Source organism: Calypte anna, chromosome 1, assembly GCF_003957555.1.
Source record: "Calypte anna isolate BGI_N300 chromosome 1, bCalAnn1_v1.p, whole genome shotgun sequence".
NCBI lineage: Eukaryota > Metazoa > Chordata > Aves > Apodiformes > Trochilidae > Calypte > Calypte anna.
In genome coordinates, this window is record NC_044244.1 from 59,328,426 (window position 1) to 59,352,834 (window position 24,409).

General features: G+C 40.6%; 1 protein-coding gene across 1 annotated transcript in view; it reads left to right on the plus strand.

Annotated features, from left to right (window-relative positions):
• The window catches only part of DGKI (diacylglycerol kinase iota), a 111,931-nt gene that overhangs the window by 56,593 nt on the left and 30,929 nt on the right, over nt 1-24,409 (plus strand). The window contains exons 17-20 of the mRNA XM_030450478.1: nt 2,192-2,261; nt 3,750-3,790; nt 5,285-5,412; nt 5,978-6,103. Coding sequence (XP_030306338.1) covers nt 2,192-2,261; nt 3,750-3,790; nt 5,285-5,412; nt 5,978-6,103 — 365 coding nt within the window. The remainder of the gene's footprint in view (nt 1-2,191; nt 2,262-3,749; nt 3,791-5,284; nt 5,413-5,977; nt 6,104-24,409) is intronic.

A 24,409-nucleotide genomic window follows, 5' to 3' on the forward strand; every position in this document is an offset into this window, starting at 1 on the left:
GTGGCTAAAGAGTGTCAGATACATGTATGTAAATCAAAGAGCAATGTCTGAACATATGTGAGCATTTTTTGCTCTTTAATAAGTTTGGAAATTGTTTTACCCAGTCAGACTGAAAAAACTTTTGGCCACCTTTAAGATTTTCCCAAAGTTGAAGAATGCAAACTGCTTCTTCCCCCTGGTGTAACTGACACTTGTCTAGGCAGTCTGGTGAATTGAACTGATGATGCCCCTGTTTCTCTGTCCATATTTTTTTTCTTTTTTTCTTTCTGTCCATTATTATTTTTTTCTTAACATTTTCTCACGCATAGCTACTCAGATAAGAAGTATTTTAGAAATACGTCAAATTTGCAAAACAGTAAGATAAATTTCTGAGAAATATCTATTACTTCTAGGTTTTCCTAATGACATAAAGCACTAGGCAGTAAAAGCAGAGGAAAATATATAGGAAACTGTGAACCCTTGATAACCTGTATGAATGTTCCAGATGCATTGGACATGTTTGATAGACCATAAACTTTGATTTTAACTCTGTGTTGGTGTTTCTGCACTTTTCCTCTTATATACAAAGCAGCCTTACTTTCCACCTTCAAACCTTGCACATGGTGCTGGCTGCCTCAGGGAATGGTGGGCTTTCTGTTGCACTTAAGCTGAATGCCTTTCTAAAATGTCTGCTGTAGCTCAGGCTGGAGTGGTGGATTTTCCATGTTATGGTGGAGATGGTGGATTCCTAGCCCTATTGTCCCTTTTGGCTGAAACCCCATGAGTGTTTGAAATCTCATTTTGGAACTCACTCTTTCAGCCAGCTTTTTCTTTCTGGTGTTGCACCTTCCAAACAACTACTTACCTGATAGAGCTATACAGTTCTCAACATGACAATAATTTGTCCTACATCCTGCTGTCAAGGAAAGGTGCTGGACTCCTGTGAGATATTCTGACAAGTTCCAGTGAGATATCTGGTCTCTTTTCACCATTCTATGCCCATGTTAGGAATACACATACATATATATTAATTACAATCTGTGATTCCCTTGAACAGCAATAGTTTTCTCTAAGGTACCCTTGCTCCCCACTGCTTCTGCTTTTGCTTTTCTTGCCTTGTAATCTGGTATGCCAGTATGTAGTCTGAAGAAGTGAAGTTTAATCTTGAGACATTATGTGCCTGAATTTACTTCATTTGCAGATGTGTTGATTTTACTGCTTAACATGCAAATAAGGATAGAATCTGGCTTTATAGAAATTTTTGGTGTGTGTCTGAGATCCATGCTGTGGTGTTTGCCCTATGCAAATCTATTTGTGTTCAAATATAGTGGTCAGTGGCTTTAGCAAACTGGCTGACCACCCATTGGCAGCATGGATCACAGCCATGATCACCTTCTTCTCTCTGAGATCCCTTTTTATCTCTGAAGCTCAGTGAGCAGTGAAAAAGCAAGGGGCAGTCTGTTTGAATCCTTGGTGAGCAGAGGTCAAGAAGAAGGGCTTCAGTCCTTCCCAGTCATTTGGTTTGGTTCCTGAAATAACATCCACTTGTTCCCAAGGAGCTTGTATTTTTAGCCAGAGCACGAAGATGTTGATGTGAGATGTCTGCTTCCTTGGTCAGCAGTGGTCTACATGTCTGGGATGTGTTCTGGATGTAGATAATAACATTTTTTACCCTGATGTGCATTTGGGACATGTCTGGATTAATTCAAATTAATTGCTTCTGTGAGCAATTGCTTTGAGTGGCATATCAGTACAGGTGGGAAAGCATGCAAAAATACTGAGCTAGAATAAACCAATGAGACAGACACACAAGAAGAAAACATAGTTATTAGTATTCATATCTGTGGTTTGATACTTCCATGTATCTTTTTGACCTCTTTCACCTCTCGTTCTTCCCCTGTCCTTACAAATAAGGGAGAAAGCTGGTTTTGATGTAAAGATTTTTGGTACTGCTGAGCTGTAGAGAAAGGGACAGCCAAGGATGTGGCTGAAGCTACCTGTGTCACTTTACTATCTTCAATATTACAGTCTAATTCTGATGTCAGCGAGGAGCAAATCCAATGGCTTTGGGCTATGTAGGCTTTGTGCAATGTCAATAGAGCAAAATTAAAAATAGCAGAGACTAGAAAGTAGTCCTTTTAAGAGAAAAAAAGTGTGTTTTTTTGTTTTGTTTTTGTTTTTCTTTTTAATGTAACTTCCCTGCCCTATCCAGGACCAAGAAAGCTCTTTCCCCAGAGTACTTTCTGTTCAGAGGCTATCTCCTAGATGGTGCTTCCTAGATGGTAAGTGCATCTTCCTACTCTTGAGCCCAGCATGCTGCCTGCTTCTGGGGCTCTGTGTGAAGGACAGGGCATCCCAGAGTATGATTGTGGAGGGGAAAATGTACCTCCTTGTTACACTGAGCAGGTAAAAATGGAGCTGGGTGCCCCACTTTCCCCTCTGAAAAGTGAAACAGGCCTTTCATCTAGCAATCCAAATGTCACCCTGAGGAAGAATGTTCTTCTAAGGGTTGTTAGAGGTTTGGTTTATTATGCTATGATGAGCAGCACTTACTGCATGGCAGCACCTGGACACAGAGTGCAGCTGCTTGTGGCAACATGCTGCTGGTAAGGCTATGTTCTTCACTCTGGTTTCTCTATATGTACTCTAATGTTTATATACCATGGTGTTTAGGTGATGGAAACTTTTCTCCCATTCCCTGTAAGACTGCACTTCATGTAATTCCCTGGAGAACTGCACTTGTATTTGACCCAGAGTTTGTCAAAGCAGATGGCTTGTCTGGGCTTTACGTCAGGCTCCAGAGCACTGGAATTAGCAGCTAAAATGGATGGCATCTGCTTTTCCAAAAGCTTCAGTATGTGGGGACTGATATTTTTATTGTTCTAAACAAAACCAGTTTCTCCTTGGCAATTTCTAATCACTCTTCCTTGTATCTCATGAGGGGAATTGATACAAAACATATTGAGAATCTGGTTGGTGTCTGGAGAAAGCTGGCTGGGTAGATGCAGTCAGTTTTTGTCTTTAGGGATTTGATATTGCCTTGCAGTGCCAAAACCTACAATGCGACATCACTGTGCTCTTGTGTCAAAATTCCAGAATGAATGTATCTAATTTCACTGGCCAAACTAAATGTGAAGTAGGAATAAAACAAAAAATCACATCTGATGAAGCACATTGTAGGTGATAAAATACTTCTGGGTTTAGCAATACTAATTATTTGGCAGTGATAAGATTCATATTAGATGCTTTATCTAATGAATTTCCCCAATTTTGTGGTGTTTTTTATGAGTACCATAAATTTTCTTCAAGCATATTGGTAGTTCAGGTTGAATATCTGTGGCCATGCATTTGATTTACAAAGAGCTCCCCAGCATGTCACTGTTCTTTAAATTCAAAATTCGAATTAATCTTATTAGACCCATTATATGCTTGCTAGACTTTCATCAGAACAATGCAGCTTTTTCTGTCACGTATTTTAATGTAGTCAATTCTTCTTACAAGCCTGAAATCCATTTTTTGCATTTTAAAATATTTATCTCAAGTTAATAGTATCAGTGTTTTGTTAAGCCTCACCTTTAAATTCACTGTTTAATGGGATAGGAATATGAACATAATGAATGCATCAGATTATGTTCTTGTGAAAACACTGTGACTTCACTGATATAGGGGTTATCTTACATGGTAGTGATGCTAGTTCAGCCCATCTTACCCAAGCTGTTCTGCTCAGACCATTTTCTTCACTTCAGCTCTGTTTTTTTTCTGTCTTGCAGCAACTTCTGCTGATCGTTTTTACCGCATTGACAGATCTCAGGTAAATCTTTCCTCGGTTACTGTTTCCATAACTTTTTTAAAAGCTCTGCCAAATGTCCTTTACAATTAATTATTTGCCATCCCTCCTGTGTATTCTAAAATGCTAGTGATTTCTCATGAGAAACAGAGGCAAAATCGAACCTTTTTTTAGTTGATGTCATTCGCAGTTTCACTTCAGTTTCACTGAAGTTTTGTATCTGCTCATCATCTGCCCAACAGTTTGGTACCAATCTGTCACGCAGATCAGAATTTCCTACATTTGTCATCCTTATCAAGTCTTACTGAAGGTGTCTGTGTGGCACTGCAGTATTTGAGTTTATCTTTTCACTGATGCTTTTAGTCACTAGAGGTCTTGCCCTTTGTGTGTGTGGCATAGAATAGCTATGGAAATTAAGGCAATGTTGCAAGTTAAGAATTATGAACAGAGATGTATCAGATATTCCCAAGGAACCCCAAAACAGAACATAACCCCATTGGATTCAAACCTGTGCTATAAATCTGACAATCTGAATATACTTTCTAAAAGACAGTTTGAAATTTTTACAGAGCTTTTAGTCTATCTGATTTGTAGCCAGAACAGGCCAAGTAATGCCTCAGCATTCAGTGCAAACTGTTGATTTCACACAGTGGTCATTTGTACCTGGTCCTCCTGAGAATGGTGTAAGCTTTTTCTGATTGTAGGGACATAGGAATCTTTCCTAGCAAAAGCAGCTGGCAGTTTAGTTTAAGCAGAAGGAGCTGTGCCTTGAGTTCAGAGGTTAAAGGTTTGGTGTCTGCATATAATCACCATGGGGCTTCTTTACACACAGTCATATAATAACTTGGATGATGCTGTATTTTAATGTTTGGAAAACAAGGGAGAAGATGCTGCTGCTACATGTTAAACGAGGCAGGGTCACTCTGTCTAGTTTAGGTTTATGCTGCATTTCTTTAATACTTGACTGTACAAATGGTCACCTTTCCCTCCTGCTCCATTCTCCTGTGGGGAAAAAATCAATACTATGTGATGGCTTGAAAGACAATGAGCCTTCTGTGTCAGTGACAAAGCAGGGACTGAGAAACAGAGCGTTGGTAATGGAGATGTGAAACTGGGGTTTACAAGCAATGGATGTCTGGGAGCGTTCCACCAAGCAACTAGAAATTTTGCCAGCCATCAGTGGATGCTGGACCTAGTTTCAATATTCAAACCTTGGCTTTTTGGAAAGACTTCCAGTTTTCAGCTAAATGACAGACTCACTGAGTATCATGCTTTCTAAATGTTGCTGTGAGTGTGAAACTTGCTGAGTGGGAATCTTGTTTGGCTTGAAATCAATGAAGTATCTCCTGGTTACTTCAGTGGCATTGCTTTTAGTGTGTGTGTATTTGTGTGCACTTAAATACACAGAATTGCATGAGCACTCTTCAGAGACTTGCACCCAGCTTTCCTATAGCCATCTGGGTGCTCTGAGAGATGCTGCTACAGGTTCATTATTCATTCCTTGTCTTGCTTCAACAGGAACATTTGCACTTTGTGACAGAAATTTCGCAGGACGAGATTTTTATTTTGGACCCAGAGCTGGTAATATCACAGCAGGTGGGGACACCTCCAGGAATGCCTGATCTGGTAGTGGAGCAGGCCTCTGGGTGAGTGGTGCTGGGATATGTCCTTCTGAAGCTCTATTGAGCATTTTATTTGTCATCCTCTTTTCTGAAGGGCTGTGGGGGCTGTGGGAGGGGAGATTTTAGGTGGGGTGCTTGGAACAGGATCAGATGCAGCTATGATAATGATAGAAGGACAGTGCAACAACATCTGCTCTATTATATGTCCTGGAGCACACAGCAGCACTGATGGACTTCAGAACCTTTTGACATCCTAACACTCCATAGTATTATCTGTTCCACCATAACTGTATTGAGTTACCTCTTCTCTGCATGGTCAAGGCTCTGATAACAGTGTATTAGGCTGTGAGGAGCCTTGTGCCTAGGAATAATGATGAAGTGTCTCTTTTTCTTCTCATACTCTGGGCACACCATAAATGCTCTTATTCATCTTTAGGAACAGTCTTGTACTTTTAGTGAATGAAGTTAATTTAACTTGTTATTGGCTGAATAGTGCTGGGAGCCAGTAACCGTAAGAAAGCTTCAAAGTAGAGCACGTAAAGTAATTTCTGAGGGGTGAATGCCTTTCTTTTCCTTGTTCCCTCCTTAGAATATCAGATCGGTGGAATCCTGCAGTTCGAAAGAGGATGCTGAGTGACAGTGGCCTGGGCAAGATTTCCCCACACTACGAGGTACCTGACAAACAAAAGGACGCCAGCCAGACACATATGCTGCAGTAAGAGCCCTCTGCTTTTCTCTGATGATGCCCTATCACCATCACCACAGACAACTCCTAATGGCTCCTCTAAGCTTAGTGAATTGTGCTGAAATTACAGAAGTCCTTTTGATTCTTCTCTTTTGTTCATGTCTTAGCTTCCTCTTTCTTCATTATTAAATGTTCTCACCTTTTTTTTTTTTTTTTCCTGGCATCCTATATTCCTAATAAGCCTAGATTTAAGTTTCTAAAAGTAAAAATATTATTTTGGATATAATAATAATATAATAATAATAAGCTAAGGGAACCTTCGTGGCAACTGGTCATGAGAAAGACCAAAGCACTCACCCTCAAGTTAGCTCTGATGCAGTGTCACAATGCAGAAACCTCTACAATTGCCACTTTAAGGACATAGGCAATAGTTTTCATATAATCACATATAATCATAATTTTCCTTTAATTGAACAAGAGATTCATGACAAGAGCCATCCTGCCATTGTTAGGGTAGGATGACTGAAGAATGGTTTTGTTGGTCATAATTCCCCCATGAAAGAGATTTTTACCACCTCAATCCTGTTTGTTGTATTCAGGTTTGTGTAAGAGCATCTCTTAATCTTGCTAGTTTTAGAAGTGGTTCTCAGTTTTTTGATGGTTTCATTTAGATTTTCAAAACCAACAGTGGATCTATAACTGCTGCCTAGGTTTAGACGGGAGGCACCTGTCTGAACTCTCTTGCTGGCTTTGAAATATTCTAGTGTTTTGGGGTTATTTTTGCCCCCCAAGTACATAACATATAATAGTGTGCATCACTTCTCCTTTTTATTTTTAGTTCTTCTGTATCTGGATCCCTACGGGTGGGTTTTGAAATAGCACAGAATAAATTAGAAATAGTGACCACTCCTTGTTTCACATTGTCTTTCTGTCTCACATGTATGTGGAAGGAGGCTGCAAGGGGCCTGCAAAGTACTGTTCCAGGGAAGATGCAGAGTGTGGATGGATGCTGTGTAGCTTCCCCACTGCAAACTGTAAATTTTCCAGCAGATTGGAAACTGCTTGCAAGAGAAGGAGGTGTCATGGAAAGAAAGGGTGACCCAGGTAGCACTGCCAGGAATCACTCACTCAGTTTTCTCCCATTACCCTGAGGGATTCTGCAACAGTTCTTGGTTTTGTGCTCTTTACAGTGCAAAGGAACTCTTTTTCATTTTTCCAAAGATTGGAATAGCAAGGCCTGAAATTTGGAGCTGGCAGAGCTGGAAGAAAAATTAGAGACCTTTAGGCACTGTGGAGAGATGGTGACAACGTGTGGATTAACTCCTAATTGATAAGAGGAATGATTTTGTTTACATCAGTGTGACTGGAAATGTTTGCTTAGCTGGAACAATTAAGTTTATCTGGCAGATTTATTAATTACAAGCAAAGTCAGTAACATTGCCCAGAGTAAAGTGTACCTGTCACTGTATACTCTAAGGAATTGTTTTTTCTATAGCTTCTCTAAATATTAATTATTTTGACTGAAAAATTGTTATAGAAAGACTCAGTCTTTGACTCATTCTTTAAAATTTAGCAAAAAAGTTATTTCTTTCTGAAGACATAGTTTGTGGGAAATACGCTGCTTTAAATGACCTTCTTTAAACTCAGTAAATCCAGCAGATGTTTCCTTAGATATTTTAGAAGTTTTGAAGTGGGATGGAGTTTTGGAGCTTGACATTTAATAAAGGGTCACCAGGATATGGGGGAGATGCCTTTTTGCTGTCTTGCACAAAGCACCCCTGAGCTTGCCCCAGTGTTGAGATTGTTCATGCACTTTGGAGACACCACAGAAACTAGAGTTTCACTTTCAGAATTTTGTCTGCATGTGCTCACAAAGGAATTATACTCCTCTGTGCTTAATCCCAGTTACAGGGCTGCCCAACTGGGCTGAGGAAGGGGGCACTGCTGCTTTGTTCACCTCCCAGTAGCAGGGAGAAAAGAGATGCAGCAGTCACGGTCAAATGGAGATGGGTCAGGAAAAGTGCATGGAGTAACAGGGAAAAGAGATTCCAAGAGCTGAATGAGTAGATGCAAGAAGGGAATGTGTGCAGGACCTCAGGGAACAGGGCAAGGGGATAGGAGGTGACAGCTGGGAGCACAAGGGCCATACAGTTATCTGGGAAATGAGAATGGGAGTGATGAACATGGGGTGCAGATAGGTAAGAGCTGAGTGAGACAGATTAAGGGTATGGTAGAAAGGGTCTGTGTCTGTTCCTCTGCAGATCCTGGAGTTTGGGGCTGATGCAGATTATTCATTATAAATGTGGGCAAGCTCTGAAGTCTGTTTAGGCACTGCCTCATTTGCTGCCAAGCTGTAAGGTGTGTAGGAAATGAGGCATGTGATTGCAGTGGAGAAAGCAACGTGTTATTACAGTTGAGGCAGCTGAATGTTGCTCTGGAGGACTGGCTTCTCCTCTCAATTTCCCTCACAGATTTTCTGCATGATGCAGATTTACAACAAACTTTTCACAAATGGCCAGTAACAACAAGCTCCTTATTCTGTGCATGTACACTGTGAAGTAGGTTGGGTTTCTGAGAGCTTTTACAAGAAGATTTGGAAAGAGGGTGATGGGCTGGAAACTGAAAAATAGGCTTTCTGTGTGCCTCAGGTTGTATTACTAAAATTAATGGAAAGTCTGGGTCTTCCTTCCTTCTGACTCTAATTCTTCTATCTCCAGAATACAGATAATATTGCTACCTCACCTTAAAGAAGCACAGTGAGTGAAAATTTTGCAGTTATGAGACACTTGGATTCTATGGGGAGTCTCTGTCAGAGGTGCTTAGAAAAAAAAATGAATCATTTTACATTCTGTGCACAGTTTTGGTAGTGTGGAATAATTAAATGTTGAGGCAGGGCACGGTATATAGAAAATACAAAAGGATATCAACCAGGTCTCTACTTAAGCACTGAAGCAAGAGCTCAGCAGAAGAAAGTAGCAGGTGGCAATGTGATTAAAGGATGTTGAAACCTTTGAGTGCAACAGGGCCGGAGTATGATGCTCAGGTGAGATGTGGTTTGGCATTTTCAAGCTTCTGGATGCTTCGACTTGCAGTCTAAAATATCTAACCTGGAACTTTAACAAAGAACTTAAAAAGCACCATTTTGACAGCTGAAGTAGCCTGCGGGTTCTTTAGGGAGGTTTGTCCTTTCAGAAATTATTTTTCAACTAAAACGAGCAGGAAGGATTTCAGCGAAATTACCACAAATAATATGGCAGAGCACAGTAGGGGACAACTGCTTCTGCACATGGGCTTCTCTTGGATCTTTTAACTATCATCAGTGCCCAGTGTTTTACATCTAGTCTGAGATACTGTACAACACTTCCAACACAAAATGAAATGCCCTCTAGCCTGTCACTAGGGCAAGTGACAGAGGACTTAGTAAGAGAAAGTGTGATTGTTTGACCCACTGGTGCTGTTTGCTCAGTGGTCATTTTTCTCCCAAACAAGGGCTAGAATGACCCCCCTCAGATGTTAGGGGCAGATCAGAGCAGAGCTGGTTACTGTTTGGATGCAGGCAGCTTTTAGTGTCCCTGGCATGTATATACATATAAAACCTAATTAAGATGAAGTACTTTTGACAAGTGAGGAGTGTAGCTAAAAGGACAAAGTATGCAAATAGATACACGCCTTAAATAAATTCAGTCAATGAAAGCAGAAAAGAAAATAAGTGATCTAAAAAAACTTTGTGATGTATGATGGTGCTTTTGATCACAAGTTATTGGGGAAAAGAGTAACTAGAATGTAATGGCTTTCAGGCAGGGTTCTTCCTGAGAGAAAATTATTTATGCTGGTTTTTTTTTTTAATTGCAAGTTTTGTGTTTCTTAATTTTCAGGGGGCTTTTGATTAATGGTATTTTCTGTTTTACTCCCTTTCTGGTGGCTTTTTAATGTGTGATCTATATATATGGAGTGGGCTGGATGTGAAACAGTGTCTTGAAGCAGTAACCAGTAGCTGGGGCAGATAATAATTGATAGGAAAATCAAATTAATGTGAACAAAGTATAAAAAAACCAAACAAAAAACCAAAAACCAACAGCCTAAAAGATGGAAAACAATTACTAAGACTACTGGTGTTTGATCATGAAAAAAGCTAAGTATTTTAGGCTGACTGCTGAAACATATAATTGGATTCTTCCTTTAAACTATGATCAAGTCGTGTAGTGAGATGGCAATGACCATTCCCTCACAGCCTACTGTAAGTGTTGCTGACCATATGTTTCTCATCCTAGTTCTGTGTTCATCACCATGTTATGTGATGACAGCTGGGAAGTTAAGTAAAATAAAAACCACAACAGCATACAGAGATGAAAAGGTGACAATACCTTGGTAGAAATTTAACCTATGTCTTTTAATTGAAGTCATTAATTTTGCCATTACTCAGGGCAGTAGCAAGGACTCCTATAGCATCTGTCCAGCTGTAATGATAGGTGTAACTGCATTATCTGAATTCAGTGCAGGGCTCATGAAAGGTGAGCAAAGGTTGGCCAGAATGCCATCTGGTTCTGTCAGGGAGAGGAAGAAGAAATGCCTGTAGGGGCTGGGGGGTGACTACAGCCCTTTCTGCTAAATAGACATTCAGACACTGCTATATGAGGCAGCAATAACCGAGTTCTTGAGAGGGAAGAAGAAAAAAGGCTGGAAGCTGAGTGTTTTGAATCAGCAACAAGATTCAGGTCATTGCCCAGGAAATCAGTATGACAGTACAGATGTTAGAAGGTGGCTTAGGGATTTTTTTATAAGAGAAAACTTCGTGTGGTACAAGTTGAGGATGAGAAGAACATCAGGGATGCAAGTTTGCATGTAGAAAGCAGAAAGAATGTTAATCTAGTGAAATCTAAGAAAATACAAAGAAGTGATTAGGATTTGAACATTCTAGGCAGAAGCTGCCTAGTGACAGGGAATCTTTAAAACTTCAGAGGTTAGTGAAGACTTGAAAAACTCAAGTGTTCCCTCAAAACTCTTGCTGAGCTCTTAAGTAGGAAAAGCCTTGTTGTGTTTACATAACACAACTGAGTTAGTTTTCTGGTTCAGGTTTCCTTCTAGTTCAGTTTATAAGATGAAGCCACACGAATGATGTGTGCATGTTTTAACTAGCTATTTGTACACCTGTAAAAATTACTTTCCATTGCTTAAAATCCCAGATGAGGCTCTATGAGTTCTGATTGCTTTCAAACAAATGTCATTTGAATGAAGGCAAAAATCACCACTTCATCTTCACTTCTTGGGTAGTCCTTATAATATAATTAGAATATAACAAAATGAAGTCTCTCTTTATGATCTATTCTCCCTCTTCTTTTACTTCTGGTTCCTTAGATGCTTTTACAAATAGATTGTGAATTGCCACTCTCACTACCTCAAAGTGGTGCATGAGAAAATTTTGTCTGAAGTAGCTCTCCAACTCTCTCTGGGGAAGTAATATTAAAAAGGAGGGGGTGTATCCTTTCTGTCAAAGGAAAGATGTGGACTCAAATAAGTGGAAAAGTGATGTAAAGAGGACTGAGAATGATTTAGGGGAAGATAAATGTTGGGTAACAGAAGTACTTTGAAGGATAAAAAATTTAAAAAAGATGTAGCAAATGGATGTGACATTTTTTTGAGGGAAAGCAAGTTCTCTGAGTGAGACTGAGTAGAAAAAAGTGCTGCAGCTCAGTGTGGGGTCAGGTCTTGTATTCAGTATTGCTTGGGTCTAGTTTTTACTGCTGTTAATGTGATATATTCACGTTACTTAAAATCTGGAGCACATTCCAGATACAGGCTACAACTTACCCATCATTATGAAATCTTTTCTTCAGTTTGCTGCTGCAAACTTTCCCTTACCCCTGTTTCTGCAGACTTGCTTGACAAAGGCAGCACCTGTTTATTTATTTTACAATCTAGTGCTCAGGTGCAGAAAAGAATGAATTTCATGTATTTTGTGCTCTTGTTGTGCATACTAAGTCTCTCCCTGTACTTGGGTGTGTACTTAGCTGCCAGCATTGTTTTGGGAGATTTGCAGTGCGACAAAGGGAATCCATGTTGGTTTCCTTTGGGATTCTACCTTGAAGATATATGTCTGTGGTATTTTGAAAGGATCTATTTCTGCCCTTTCTCATTCCCTGAGAACTTACAATGTAAGAATGAAAAGCTAGCAGAATTTTGGCATTGCTTGGAAAATTTATCTTGAAGTTTCATTTCTTGCCATCCTGTAAAAAAAAAAAAAAAAAGCCTAACAAACAATAGGGAGGCTCTTAAAAATGGCGGACTTTGGCTGGCAAAAGGGAAGGTATTTTCTCAGTGAGATTATTCTCTGAGAGACTGCTATGCTTTTGAAATCAAACTCTTCTAGAAATAGTTTGAATCTCTTATTTTCTCTTTATAGTCAGTTCAGTTCAGAACTACTCAGAAATAGGACAGTTATTTGGTGGTACAGTCATTGAATACAAGAACAATCTGCAGGCTGTAGCACTGCAGACTGAAATACTTCTCAGTGAAATTCATACTCTTTCCATATTGGCAGCAAAGAATAATCTTGCTTGGTGCCTTCTGTTGCTTTGCAGCCTGTGGGCTTTCAAAAACATTTTTTAAGAACAGCTACTGCTGCTGGTATCTGTTACTGTTTGGAACCTACTTGAATGTCCAGCTTTTCCAATTTTTTTAGAAGTTTTCCCTTCTGAAGTTGCTTATACAGCAACCTCAAGTGCAGCTGTAGATACAGAACATAAAAGAATTTGTCAAACAATTTGTTATGAAACTAGAAACAAGAATTTTACATGGACAAACATTAATTAACAAGTTAGTTTTGAGCCTCTCCTATGCTGTCACTTAATTCCCATCCACTTTCCTCAAGCAACAACTCTAGTTCCTTCCAGATATAGCCAGGAGAAGGGACTCCTAGACATGTCTGATTGGTAGACACACCTTGACATAACTGCAGAAAAATGGAACATGGTTTAGAGAGGAAAACAATACACCTTTGACATAGCCCCCCACAATATCCTACTCGCTAAGCTGGAGAGATACGGATTTGATGGGTAGACTGTTCAGTGGATAAGGAATTGGCTGGTGGTGGCATCCAGAGGGTAGTGATCAACAGCTAAAAGTCCAGGTAGAGCCCGGTAACAAGTGGTGTCCCTTAGGGTTGTGTACTGGGACCTGTACTGTTTGATACTTTTATCAAAAATATAGACAGTGGGATCAAGGGCACCATCAGCAGGTTTGCAAATGACACCAAGCTGAGTGGTGCTGTCAATAAGGTAGAGGGACAGGATGACATCCAGAAGGACCTGGAAGAACTGAAGAGGTGGGCCCAGGTGAACCTCATGAGGTTCAACAAGACCAAGTGCAGGGTCCTGCAGCTGGGTCAGAACAATCTGTACTATCAGCACTGGCTCAGGGATGAGGTTTTAAAAAGCAGCCCCACAGAAAAGGACTTGAGGGTGCTGGTGGATGGAAAGCTGGGCAGGAGCCAACAGTGCATGCTTGCAGCCCAGAAGGCCAATTGCATCCTGGGCTGCATCATAAGAGGTGTGGACAGCAGGTTGAGAGGTGATTCTGCCACTTTGGTCTGCTATGGTAAGGCTTCACCTGGAGTACTGCATCCAGCTCTGGAGCCCTCAGTACAGGAAGGGCATGGATCTGATGGAGGGGGTCCAGAGGAGGGCTACAAAAATAATCAGGTGACTGGAGCACCCCTCCTATGAAAACAGACTGAGGGAGCTGGGGTTGTTAATCCTGAAGAAAAGAAGGCTCCAGGGAGATATAATAGTGACATTTCATTATCTGAAGGGGGCCAACAGGAAGGATGGAGAGGGATTGTTTGCAAGGGCTTGTAGTGATAGGATGAGGGGCAATGGTTTTAAATTAGAGAAGAATAGATTTAGATTGGATGTTGGGAAAAATTCTTTACCATGAGTGTAGTAGAAAAATGGCACAGGTTGCCCAGGGAGGTAGTTCAGGCCTCATCCCTGGAGACAGTGACAGGGCTCTGGATCTAGTTGAAAATATCCGTGCTTACTGCAGAGATGACCTTTAGAGGTGCCTTCCAACCCAAATTATTCTATGATTCTATGGTTGTATACTAAAATCAGTAAATGGAGAGGAATGTTGGCACCAAAATACCTTTTCAAAGGCTGGCCCACAGGTTTCTTTTTGCTGTGTCCTGAGTGTATGATATACAGACTGTGGGCGTGACATAAATATGAGAACAGATGTTCTCAACACAGTATTCAAGAGGCTTTGAGTTACTTCAGCCATGTTGATACCACCTGAGGGATGGTTCTGGGCATGGGAAGATCCTGGCATTTTGCTATGATGTTTGAAGATACAGAAGCAGGAGCAGAGAAAGTGTTACCACATACAGTCCCTGCTATGTGATTGCACCTGCCAGACCTGAAGGACCTTTGCAAAAAGTTCTGGAAACTGACATGAACTTTCATCAACTTCTAGTGTTGCCTTTAGGTAGCTGAATACATGGAAAACCCTTTTTAATCATCTCTTCTGCTGTTAAGTATCAGAGTTTCCATGTCACTACTGCCAAAGTCTGGCCTTATCTACAGAGAATGTAGTACAGATAATAATATTTTTTACATATAAAAATTGCTATAAAATATAGTATTTGGTACTTGTATGTAACCATCCTGGCAACCTCTTTCTCAGTAATACTGAACTTTAAGGCACAGGCTTTTGCTTCTGCTCTTGTTAACCATAGTTGGAAAAAGAAGAAATCAGAACTTGGTTTAGATTTGCATGTGTATCACTGTATTTGTATATGTGAGTGTAATGCAAACAGAGTGTATTTTCTTGCAAAATGAAGTCTCCAGACTTTGCTGTTGAGGTCCTGAACTGCTAAGATTAACAGGCCCATTTGATGGGGTAGGGTTTTTTTAATGCCTCTTTAATATGTGGCAGATGTAGATTACATCCTGTACTGCATCCTGTAGGATGTTTAAGGTGTGGGGTTTTTCCTCATCAATACTTATTACAAAAAATTTATTATTCAGAATATAGCTCCTTGGAGTGAATTGGGTGAGATTTTAGCTTCTTCTTTTCCCACCCACCTGCCCCTGAGCCCTCAGAATGAGCACTCTTAATGAGTTTTGTAGCATCTCAACACCTGATGAACGCTGAGGAAATTCACCCTGCTGACAAATTATTTTGGCAGACAGTGACATGCAAAACACTCCCACACACCATGAGACTACAAATTGGCTTCTCTAGAGAGATCTAGCTTCTTGACTGGCATCTTGTTTTCTAAAAGGGAAGTGCAAGCAGTTCAGCTCTCCTCTTTCTCCTTGGGGTGGTTTCAAGCAACAAGATATGTGTTTGACAAAGGGACCTTCCTACCTGAATGTTGAAAATGTCAGCTGCTACTTTGCTTGAAAATACTTTCTGGACAGTTACAGTAGATAAGGGGGTGACAAAGAGGAATTTAAGTTTTTCGTTGGAATATTATATAGGACAAAATTGATGTTGACAGGGTACAAATAGCTGGATGCCTTGGTTTTCTTTAAGTGGTTTACCCTAACAGCTATAAATCTGCTTTCCACTTTCTGGCTGATAGCTAAGACTGAAGCAGTAGAGTTCATTCTTTTTCCTTGTTTCTTCCTGCAACTCTATCTTTTTTTTCCTATTGCTTCCATCCTTGCTTGCTTACTCTAGCTCGTGGATTGAGAAGCAGAATCTGCACTGAGAAGCAAAGCAGCTCTCCAGCAAAGAAGACAGGGGAACATAGCAAGACAGTCACTTCTTGTACCTTTGTTTGTTGTTTGGCTGGGCAGAAGAAAAGGACATTTGATGATTTGATCTTTAGGGCCCATTCCTTTCCTGCAAGAGTTAAGCATGTGGTAACTGTGTCTGTGAAGAGATGGGTAGAGTAGAGAGTGGCACCAGTGATGCCACTATAGAATGCAAATATCCCTCTCTTTAGCTTTATGGAGTAAAAGCAGCAAACCTATGGCTCCCAGTGACATCAAGGCACTTGGAGAAGGTCTGGGTTTACTGGGATGATATAGGATGACTGACAGAAAGAAAGAGTGTATTCTTCTGGACTTGCTTTGAATAATGTTACAAATATTTGGTGAATATCATCCAACAGGGGAAAAAAAATGAACCTTTTAGTTTTAGGTAATACGTATGTCTGCATTTGGGTGTACTTGTTACTTATTTGTAAGTGTTGAAGTAAGAAAAAAACCACAAAACCAAACAAAAACTATCTCAGTCCTAGTTTTCTGAACATTGCACAGGACTAGCAAGCCTGTGTCCATGTGCTCTGTCCCTGCCATAAGGAGCTGCCATCTGCTCAGAGAGGAGACTGGTTCTTAATGTGCTCTCACTCAGTACCAAGCTGTTTTATCCATATCAAAACTAATAAGCTTCAGGACACAGATGCAAAACACAGTCCTGTACATATGTAACACACACGTTGGAATACCTAATGTGTCCAAGATTTCACACTAGGACATTTCATATATGCATTCAGGCTGTATTTCTGATACCCTGTTCATATTCCTAAGTTCTGGTTTAACAGGATTGCAAAGAGAATAGGAACGTAGTTTGTTGAAATAGCTGCTCTAGACTATCACACAGAAGTGCTACTTTGCCTGAGTTGGCAATATTAAACTCCACAAATTCAAACCTTTGCAAATATTCACAAATTCTTCAGATATCTGTGAATTCAGATCTCAACTGTGGCTGGAAACTGAAGTGTTAAAATATCACCCAGCAAAAAAGCTAAACACAGAGCATAGTCATGTGAAAATAGGTCATGTTTTGAGGTTTGCAATTCAGTATTTTAGACCCACAAGGTTCAGAGTGCTTGGTTGATGCTGGGAGCAACATTTTGTCATGAGCCTTCCCTTGATTCATTGAATGAAAAAAGGTTTTTCACAAGGGCTGCTTGAAAAATATATTGGTGAGCTCGTTTGCTTGGTGGAGGTGTGCATGAAAGAGGTTTATTTCTTCTGGAAAATGCTGCTTGAAAGAGAAAGCAGCTGTGAATGTGGGTTAGGTTTAATATGCTTGGGTTGGGGAGAGGCTCTCTGGTTAATTTGGGAACTGCTGGGGGCACAGGGAGCACATTCCCCAAGGAACGTCTTGGGACATTCATCGTCTTGGGACAACTGCTCCGCAAGGCCCTTCCCTCGTGACTCCATGTCTAGGGTGCGGGTCCTAGTTCCCTGGCTGTGGGCTTATTATGAAACGCCTGCCACAGGATTCCTGGGGTAAGAGAAGAAACTTCTGAGGGCTTAAAAGCCTTCGAATGGGGAGGGAGAAAAGTTGTCCCTGCTTGCCTGCTGCTCCTCAGCACCTGGAAAGCAGCACTAAAGCCCCAGCTTTGTCTTGGCAGCTGGGACTGAGCGAGCGTTTAGCGGGGCTGGCACAGAGGTGCTTGCAAGGGAGGGAAGTACACGAGGAGCAGTGGGGCTGTAACACATAGCCTTACTGAGAGGTTCCTGGCAGTGGTGATGCCCATGGGCAAGCAGGGACAGATGGACCTGGCTAAATTATGCCAAGAGCTGAAATCAGAGAGCCAGAGGTGGCGTGGAGCCAGTGCAACCCTGATTCTTGGATTCTTGTTGCTGTGCCAGGCTTAAAAAGTGCAGCACAAAACCATATCTAAAGCTCCTATTACAAGTTTTATTCTCCATTAATTACTCAATAGTGGAAGTATAAAGGGACCAGCAACTTATTTTTTTTTTAAGATGGCAAGCAATTGAGGGTTGCTTAGTGCTTAAGTGCAAGAATTTCTTTCTGAGGGTTTCATGTGTTTCAAGTTCTGTTCTCCCAAAATCTCTAAAGGCTGTTTATCAGAAGGGACTTCTCTGCTTTGTGGTAACAAACACAGCACTTTGGGTAGCTTCTAGATTGTATGGAAACCCAAACTAACCTAAGATCATTTGGGTAGTATCTCAAGATACCAAGTAGCTGATGTGCTTCCTCTCCATCTATCCTGTGCACTGAGTGGGGATGCGTTTTCTGATTCAGAGTATACCTGATCATCTTGCAGTGTGGCTGTCATGGCTTTGTGGTTTCCAAAATCATTCCTTTCTCTGGGTTAAATAAGATAAAGTCATAGCAAAATGCCCTGTGGGTTAATGTTTTCCTGGAAAAAGTAAAATTGCACAGATCCGTTTTTGAGAGGTCAGATGGTTTGTTACTTAACTGGACTGCATATTTTTTATTTTTTTATTATTTCCATGTAGAATAATTTTAAGGAAGTGCATATGCCTAGCTCTTCAGTTCCTTTTCCAGGTCATCTTAAAAAAAGCTGTTTCAAATAGCATCCACTCCCTTGACATCCAGTCTGTTTCTCTAATGTATTATATGGTGTCACTAAATCTCACTTTATTTCTTTTAGGGCTAAAGCCACATCAACTACTGCCTTTCTCTTTCCTTTTGATCCCAAAATTCATCAAGCACTTGGCGTATCAGTGGGGATTTTTAAGATTTAATCTGTGATTTAATTCAAATCTGGAAATGAAAAAACAACATTTCAAGGAAGCTTGGACTGGGCCCTCTTTGAAATAAATGTCTTACATTCCTCTGAGATACTTTGGTGTCATGTGGTGATAGGAGGAAGAGAGGCCAAATATTTAAAAAAAACAGCCAAACAAAACAACAAACAACCCTACAGTGATCCTCTTGGTCATTTGGAAATACCTTCTTTTTCAAGTAAACAACAAGCCATTTGTCTTAGGTCATGTTTTGACCTTGATTCCAAAGTGTTAGAGCATTTCTCTCTCTTTTTTTCCTTTTTAAATCCAAGTTAAGCATATTTAGGTTCACATCTGATTTTCCAATGCAATCTTTTACTCCGGTGTGAAGCAGCAATTCCCAGGCAACTCCTCTGGGTGTCAGTACAACTTCAGCTATAGATGCACTGCGGTGCTCCAACCCTTCAGTCAAAGCATTCTACAGTGGCCAGAGAAATGCCAGGAGACAGAAAGTTCGACAGTAATGAGAAAGATTTGGATCAATAGTAACGGACTCAGAGATGCCTGAGACACCACAAGGAAGACATCTAGGCTGCCCTTGTTTTCCTAAGAAGCACCAAACTACATCCCTGTATGTTGGACTCCTTGTGGACAGCCTAAGGCAATGGTTTGTGTGCAGGTAGAGACTGAGGCTGCCAAAGGAAGTTCCAGAAACACAAGAAAAAGTACTGATCTTTGCCTTTAGCAGAATTTGAAAAAAATTAGGTTCTCTGGATTGTTGTTAAAGATTAAAAGGCATGTCCAAAAAGATTTGTGCAAAATAACAAATAACTTGCATGGAATTTTTTAGTCAGCATTTTCCCACGAGTGTGAGACAGTATGGCCACTGTCTGTGAGAAATATTTGAGAGGAAAGAATGAAAGAAAAGATGGGGTAGTACAAGAAGAAAACTTTGTAAAACGACTTATAGAATTGCAGAAAAAATTAGGTTGGGAAGAACATTCAAATGTCATCTAATACAAACCCCTGTTCAGAATAGGTCCAGTTAGATGAAGTTTTTCAAGGCCCCTTCCACATGAGTTTTGAATATCTGCAAAACTGGTGATTCAAAAACCTCTCTGCACAACCTCTTCCTCTCTATATGGTGAGATATTTTTTCCAAATATCCAATCTGGATTTCCCATGTCTCAACTACTGACTTTTGCTTCTCCTCTTCTTCAATCCAATTCTGGTTCTGTCCTCTTTATAACTTTCCATTAGGTAGCTGAAGACAGCAATCAGATTTTCCCTGTGTCTTCTCTTCTTACTTAACTAGCCCAAGTCTCTCAGCTGTTCCTGACATGTCTCTCTTCATACGCCCTTCCCATCTCTGCAGCCTTTTGTGGAACTCCATCCCCAGTTTGTCAATGTCTGTCTTGTTCTCAAGTCTCACAAGTACTGAGTAGAGGGAAAAATAACCCAACACTTCCATCTGTGTTGTGGCTGTGCCCTTGCAAATTCAGCCCAAGATGCTATAGGTCTTTGTTGTTGCAAGGATGCCTGCTGACTGATGTTCAGCTTGTATTTCACTGGCATCCTACATCCTTGTCTGTAAGGGAGTTTTCCAGCAGTTAGGTACCCAACCTATCTTGTTGCATGGCTTTACTCCTGAGGTGCAGGACTTTGCATTTGCCTTTGTTGAATTTGCTAGGTTGGTGCCAGTCCACTTCTCCAGCCTGTCAAGGTCAGTCTAAACTAGGCCTGTATAGGGTCAAAGTGGGAGTGTGGGGAACCTCTTGGTAATTCTTAGGCTTTTTTTTTTTTTTTTTAAGTGATGTAGCAGAAAGTGATGATGCCCAGGCTAAAAATTATCTTTAGCTCTTACTGGGCTCCTTCAAACAGGAGATGCTGAGGGACAAGGAAAGGAAGAAGATTTGCTTTTCTATCAGTAAGATATGAGGCACTATCTGCAGCTGAGGCTGCAAGGGACTCCCAGTCCCAAAGGTATTGATACAGATTGCTGGATGTGGGTGTTTTCTCGCCTTTGTTTTAAAAATATTTTATGTGCTAAAATTTTTCTTCTATTACAAGCAAGGAATATGTGTATAAATCCCAATAGGAACACCAATTTTGATTCTGAAGAGAATTACATGCAAAATAAGAAGGAATATGAGAATAGGTTTAACCTGAAAGCTCTTCCTCTCTCTTTGTTACAAACACCTATTGTCAGACTGAATTAGGAGGTTTGCAGAAATATGTTGCTTAAGCAGGAAAAAAGGGAAATGGTCATAAAACCCAGCAGAATTGCTGCACAGATTGTTATTTGGCCTTTAAATTGTAAATGACTGGTTTTAAATAGGCCTGGTGCAGATGGTTTCTGCTACAGGTTTATTGATTAAAATAGCTGCTTTACATCAGCTCTGCATTTTTTTTTCTCCAGAGGCTTTTGTCTTCATAAATAATGTACCCATTTGCTGAAATTTTGTTAGAACTCATCTGCTGTATACTGGCTGTATTTCTCTGGGTCCCTAAGCCTCAACTGACCAGGCTTGAAACTGTGACAGTTCCTGCCCTTCCCTCTTTAGAGATGAATATTCCTTCTTCCACCCTTCCAGTGCTGAATAAATCCAGTGCTTGCACATTGGAGGGAGCTTGCACTTGGAAACAGCTGTGTTTGGCTCTTTGGGGGAGGCTTCTATGATCCTGAAGGCTTCTTTGGCTATCCTGGGGATTGATTTTTGCCAGACATTGATCCAAAGCCTTATAAGAGTGAGTGGAAAAATTCCAGTGACCTTTGGATCTGACATTACCTCTGAGGCACGGTGCTGTTCTAGGTGGCATGTCTCATACCTTCAGTATCATAAGTCTTCCACTTTGCAGGAAGTATCTTGTGAATGTATGATTAGGAGCTTTTCACAGTATTATTTATGCATTTATAAATGTATGTACCTCATTTCCTGGAAGATCCTTGTGCGTTTGGTGTTAAGCACAAAAGGTATTGCTTTGCTTGCATTAGGGAGTGGTGGAACAGGCAATGTGCACCTTCCCCTTGTAGACTGAGGTTTGCAGGTGTTGTTATTTCTTTTGAGTAGAGCTTGACCCTCTGCAACAGGAGGAGAACACTACTACAAGACCTGTAGCAAAAGAAGGGGTACAAACTGCATGGAAAGCAAATGGAGGTGATAACATACTTTCCCTCCTTCTCCCTCCTGACCCCGTTCCCTGTCTGTCATGGTGATATTTGTCTTCTCTTTAACTAGTCATTACAACAAGAGTTCATAAAGCATCTGTCAAACCAGAGCAGGAGAAAAGTCAAATTAAGGGCTTTGGTGAAAATGTTTAAAATAGGGGAAAGAGCACTGTTGGTAGAAGAGCTAATTTAATCCTATGATTCTAGAACTGTAATCAGTCACAGGTAATCTGACCTGGTTTTGCTGCCTTGGAGGGCTGGGGAGCCTATGAGCCTTTCTTTTCTACAAGTTAATTTTACCCCAAGATAATACCAGAAAAAACTAACAGTTGATATAAAAATGAAGCAATACTGACATGCCCAAGAACAGGATATTGCAGTGCCTGAGCCTTTTCCTGAAAGTTTGGGGCTTTTTATTTGTTTTGTTTAACCAAATGAAAATATCTTCAATATTTCATTTGGCAAAGGGTTTTGACCCACGTGGAACTACAGATCTTGACAGCATATTAGTTTTTCTGAAGTATAGCTGACTTGTCTCTCTTTTTTTTTTTAAGGCATAGAGGCTGTGAGAATGATAACTTGCTTTATGACAGTCACACACAACCATACTAAAAGGGCAGCTGTCAGGCACTATCTGGATGGACACAGTGTGGATGTTAGCAGCTAAGAATCCTCCCTTCTCAGGACACCAGGACATCTGGTGACCAGTGTTGCCACAGTATATCCCTCACACTTCTTACAGACCTGAAAGAAAGATGTGTGACCGGAAATATGAGCATCCACTGGATTTTTTTGCTGTCAGGAAAGCCCCCTGTGGCTCTTGAGTGAGTGTATGTAGTTTAGAGCAGGTCATTAAGACTTTCTTTCTTTCCTCCCTTAGAGCCTGTCATAAGCAAGGGCTCGAGCAGGAAATGCATAAAATGCCTAACACTATTAGGCTGGAATTTTTAGCAACTTCACTTCCTTACATTATACTTGCAAGCAAGACTCCCCTTGGTGTAGTTAGGCCAGTGCTTGAAAAATTTGGAAAGCCTCCCCCCTGCTAAAACTTATGCCCTGAAATTGTAGGAGGATGTTGAAAGCCCTCCCCCTTCTTTGCCAAAATACTTTGTCAGTAGTGGAACAAAAGAAGCCTAGTTTATTGTGGCTGAACCTTTGGTATCTCCAAGGTTGGAAGCTCTCACTGAGGTTTTCCTGTGGCTGAGATATTCAAAACCTCTTTGTGGCTTCGCAGCTGTGTCAGAAACAGTGAGTTTATGCTTCTGTGTTTTCTTGTGAAAGCAGAAATTGTCTCTCCAAACCCTCTGTTAATGAAGGGTGAATTGAGCTAACAAGTTCAAACTTTATTAGGGTAGTGCAGAGAGGTGCGTAAGTACACATAGAGATGCTGTGATTGTATGAATCTTACTTTCTCAGGACTCCAGGCCACAGTTCCAAAAGTTTCCTGATGAAGCCTTTTAAATGAAAACACTGCTAATGGCAATAGTTGCACCTGTTATGCTTCTAAATGGTCACTAACTGTGTTCAAGGCATGCAACAAAGGCAGATAACAGTAGTATTTTGAAAGCACACACTAATTTTGGCTGCACTAATATGCACAAATATATTTTTAATCCTTCCTTTCAATGTCTTAATCAAGAAGGTGGTGGTATTTTAATAGTGTCTCTCCTGTTGATGCTTTAATGAACTAATGACTTTGGTTTTACTAGGCATAAAGAACAGTCAAATTATAGGATATTCTATACTGCTTATTTTATTATTTCAAAAAAAGATCTCAAAGGTGTTGGAACGATGCAATTAAGAAACAAAACAAAGACATAAATTCTAATGCTGCTTTGAGGTACTGCACTGGTAATGGTTGGAGAGTCAGTACAGGTGAGCTAAGGAACCTGGCATCACTCCTGCATGTAAAAATGTTTATAAATAACTAAAAATTTATATCTCTGGATATGGCCCATTTTATCCTTTTAAAACTTTTAGGATATAGTTTGCTGAGTTTTGGCCTTCCAAAGGGATTCTGCTGGGAGTTACGGAGGAAGGCCTGTATCTAACTGGCCAGAGCAGTGGGACAGTCCTAGTGATGCCTTCTAGGGCTCTGGGTTACCTGCATTCCTACTGTATTGCCACAGAAATGCCTGAAATGCTAAAGGCAGAGCTGGCCTGGTTGGCAGCAGAGCAGGATACATGCCTAGGATATTCAGCAGCAATCAGAGGATTTAATGGGAGCAGAGGATTAATTAATTCTAATCCATACAGACACATTGGCTTCTTGCACACTTAGAATCTTAATTAGTCAATCACATTTTTTTCCTTTCACAGTGACCATTGCTCCAGCTGTGCTGTAACTCTTTCTTTGCAAATCTCTCTTTTTTAAAAGTAAAAAATTTGCATACCTCATTAGGAAATTTTCCTTCTTTTCTTTCCATCTTTCCTGTTTGCATCTACATATTTGCATATCTGCTTCTGATGTCCTATAATCCCTCAACCTTCATTTTCAGACCCCTGTTAAGGAATGAGATCATGACTCCTTCCCCGGCTCCTTTATTCCTCTAAATCCAGGGTTTCTAACTCTTCTTCCTCCCTCCTCCAACCCTCAGCCCCTGCTGACTCAGTTAAATACACATGTGCTCTTTTCCCCTTTGTTCCTTTTTTTTTCCCCTTCACTCTCTGTTGCTGCTTTTCTTATGTCAGCTTTGATCTGTTTGTTTGCAACAC